This window comes from Numida meleagris, unplaced genomic scaffold (genome assembly GCF_002078875.1).
Source record: "Numida meleagris isolate 19003 breed g44 Domestic line unplaced genomic scaffold, NumMel1.0 unplaced_Scaffold352, whole genome shotgun sequence".
Lineage (NCBI taxonomy): Eukaryota > Metazoa > Chordata > Aves > Galliformes > Numididae > Numida > Numida meleagris.
In genome coordinates, this window is record NW_018364577.1 from 48,381 (window position 1) to 51,458 (window position 3,078).

At 66.7% G+C, this 3,078-nt stretch overlaps 1 protein-coding gene across 1 annotated transcript in view; it reads left to right on the plus strand.

Moving 5' to 3' along the window:
• LOC110391349 (leukocyte receptor cluster member 8-like) overlaps window positions 1-2,702 on the plus strand; it is a gene marked incomplete at its 3' end in the record, with an annotated part of 20,088 nt that extends 17,386 nt beyond the window's left edge. The window contains 3 exon segments of the mRNA XM_021383181.1: window positions 1,422-1,613; window positions 1,725-1,865; window positions 2,417-2,702. Of these exon segments, the coding sequence (XP_021238856.1) occupies window positions 1,422-1,613; window positions 1,725-1,865; window positions 2,417-2,702 (619 nt within the window).
• Between the last annotated feature and the right edge of the window lie 376 nt (window positions 2,703-3,078).

Sequence of the window (3,078 nt, forward strand, 5' to 3'; positions counted from 1 at the left end):
GGAGATGGACCGCCCCTGCGTGGAGGTGGTGGTGCAGGTAAGTGGGGGGGGGGGCTCGGGGGGTGGGGTTGTGAAATGCAGCCCCCTGGCTCCGGCCGATCACCCCTTAACCCCAATGGAGTCCCCCTGTGGGGCTGCACCCCCTATGGGGCTGTGTTCCCCTATGGGGCCGTGACCCAGTGGGGCCGTGTCCCCATCTGTTGGCGTCCCCAATGGGGCCATGTCCCTGTGACCGTACTGGAGCCTGTCCCCCCTCAGTTTCACTTCCATGGGGCCGTGTCCCCTTCCATGGGGCCGTGTCCCCTTCCATGGGGCCGTGTCCCCTTCCATGGGGCCGTGTCTCTTTCACTGGGGCCACGTTCCCATGTCACCTGCCCCACAGCCCCCAGAGGGGCCATGTACCCCCCCATAATTGCAGTGGGGCCGTATCTGCCCCCATAACCCCACTGGGGGGCTGTGCCCTCCTGCGTTAACGCTCTGGGGCTGTGTCCCAATTTCCTAACCCCCTATGGGGTTGAGTCCCCCTCCAGTGGGGCCGTGTCGTGTCTCCTTAACCCCTATGGGGTTGCGTCCCCCTTGTAAGCCCCCTGTGGGTCTGTCTCCCCTCTTCAGCCCCCACTGGGGCCGTGTCCCACCCCATAGCCTTTGTGAGACCTCGTCCTCTTCATCCCCTCCCGCTGTCCCTGTCCCCTCTGGGGATCCTCCTTGCCCCACAGCTCCCCGCTCCCATTCCCGTTTTCCCCACATGTGTTTCTTTTTTTTTTTTTCGTTTGTTCTCTTTTTATCTTTTTTCTCCCCAGTTTCCGCCCGGCGCTGCCCACCGCCTTCGTCGGGGCAGAGCTGGCGTTGGATGCGGAGAGCTGCGCGCAGTTCCTGGCCGCGCTGCCGCTCTGCTACTGTGGTCCCGACAGCATTGACTGCAAACAGAGCCTGGGGGTCCTGCCCCACTTCTGACCCCCAGCCGGGGCTCCTGCCCCGCTTCTGAGCCCTGCTATGGGGAGGGACTCACACTCGTAACCTTCTCTTTCGGTCCTGGCAGGATGCAGCCCCCCCAGAGCTGGAGGATGTGGGGCAGGGGAGGATGCGGGGCAGGACGTGATGTGGGGCAGGACGCAGCGCCCAGAGCTGTATGATGTGGGGCAGAGCTGGAGGATGTGGGGCAGCCCCCCAGAGCTGGAGGATGTGGGGCAGAATGCAGCCCGGCCGCTCTCCTGCGGCGGCCCTCACGGCATTGACTGCAAACGAAGCCTGGGTGTCCTGCCCCACTTCTGACCCCTGCCCCATAGCAGGACCCACAGCCGTAACCTTCTCTTTCGGTCCCGGCAGGATGCAGCCCCCAGAGCTGGAGGATGTGGGGCAGAGCTGGAGGATGTGGGGCGGGGGGGAGGGGGGGGGGGTTATGCAACCTTTCATTACAAAANCCCCGGGGGCAGCGCGGCTCTGGGTCCTCCTCAGCCGGCGGCGCGGGGCCGGGCGCGGGGCGGCGCCTTCGGGCCCACCAAGTTCGGGAACCGGAACGTGTTCATGAAGGAGCACAGCTCCTCCTCCAGCGCCGGCTCCCGCTCCCGCTCCCGCTCCTCGTCCCGCTCACCCGGGCGGCACTTCCGGCGGAGGTGGGTGGATATGGGGGGGGCACCCGTTCCCCGACCCCCCCCCCCCTCTCCCTGTGATGCTGGGATTCCGTGACCCCACGGGATCCCACCCCCGTTCTCTCCGTCCCGCAGCGATTCCCACTCCGACTCCGACAGTTCCCTGTCCGGCCCCGAAGTGCGCGTGGGCGCCCGGCAGCGCCTCGGCCCCAAGAACCGGGGGGGGCGCGGGGGGCACGCGGAGCGAGGGCGGATGCGGATGCAGCGAGGGAAGAGGTGATGGGACGGGGTGTGGGGCCGGGAGCGGCACGCGGTCTGGGATGGGATGGGGGGTGGCTCCGTTGGGGGGGGGACTGGGAGGGGATGGGGATTGGGATCAGTCTGGGGCGAGGGTTTGCTCCATTGGCATGGGATTGGGATTGGGATGGGATTAGGATTGGGAGCAGATCGGGGTGAGGGTTTCCACTGTTGGGTTGGGGATTTGGGGTGGGGTTGGGATGGGGGTGGGGATTGGGATCGGTTTGAGCTGAGCATCCATTCGGGGTGGGAGTTCGGTTCATTGGGGTGGGATTTGGGGTCGCGTTGCGCTGGGGGTTTGCTCTGTGCATCGGGAACTGGGCCCGGGTTTTGGGGGGGAGGGTTGCGCTGGGTTTGGGACGGAGCTGTGCGCCGTCGGTCAGGGGTTTACGGCTGCGCTGGGGTACGTGAGGGTTTGCTCTGTGCTGGGGGGGGAACTGGGAGCAGATTTGGGATCGGGGTTAACTCTGTGCTGGGGGGGAACTGGGGCAGATCGGACCCCGCCGCTGACCCCGTCCCTCCGCCCCCAGGCACGACCAGGGCCCCTCCAAGCGCGCCCGCAAGCGCCCGGCCATGGACTACGAGGACCCCGAGAAGGAGTTCAAGAAGCAGCGCAGGGCCGCGCGCTTCCAGCACGGCCACCCCAAGAAGCTGCGCCCCGAGCCCCTGGTGCTCCCCATCCACGCCCCCGAGCCCCCCGGCGCCGAGACCCCCGACTGGAGGGAGCTGAAGATCCTGGGGACCTGCCAGGACATCACCAAGCGCTACCTGCGCCTCACCTGCGCCCCCGACCCTGCCACCGTGCGCCCCGTACCGGTGAGTGTGGGGTGATGTGGGGGTGGGGCAGGCCCCTGTGGGGCTGGAGTTGGGTTCTGGGGGTCCCACGTGGGGTTGGGGTTGGGTTTTGGGGGGCAGAAAGGAAATATGGTGTTGCAGCGGGACAGGGGTTGGGTTCTGGAGGTTCCATGTGGGGCTGGGGTTGGGTTCTGGGGGTCCCATGTGGATTTGGGGTTGGGTTCTGGGGGGCAGAAAAGAAATTAGGGGCCACTGCAGGGCAGGGTTGGGTTATTGGGCAGGAAGTTTGGGGTCACTGTGGGATGGGGCTGGGTTCTGGGGTTGCTGTGGGGCTGGGCTCGCTATGGGGCTGGGTTCTGGGGTTGCTGTGGGGCTGGGCTCGCTATGGGGCTGGGTT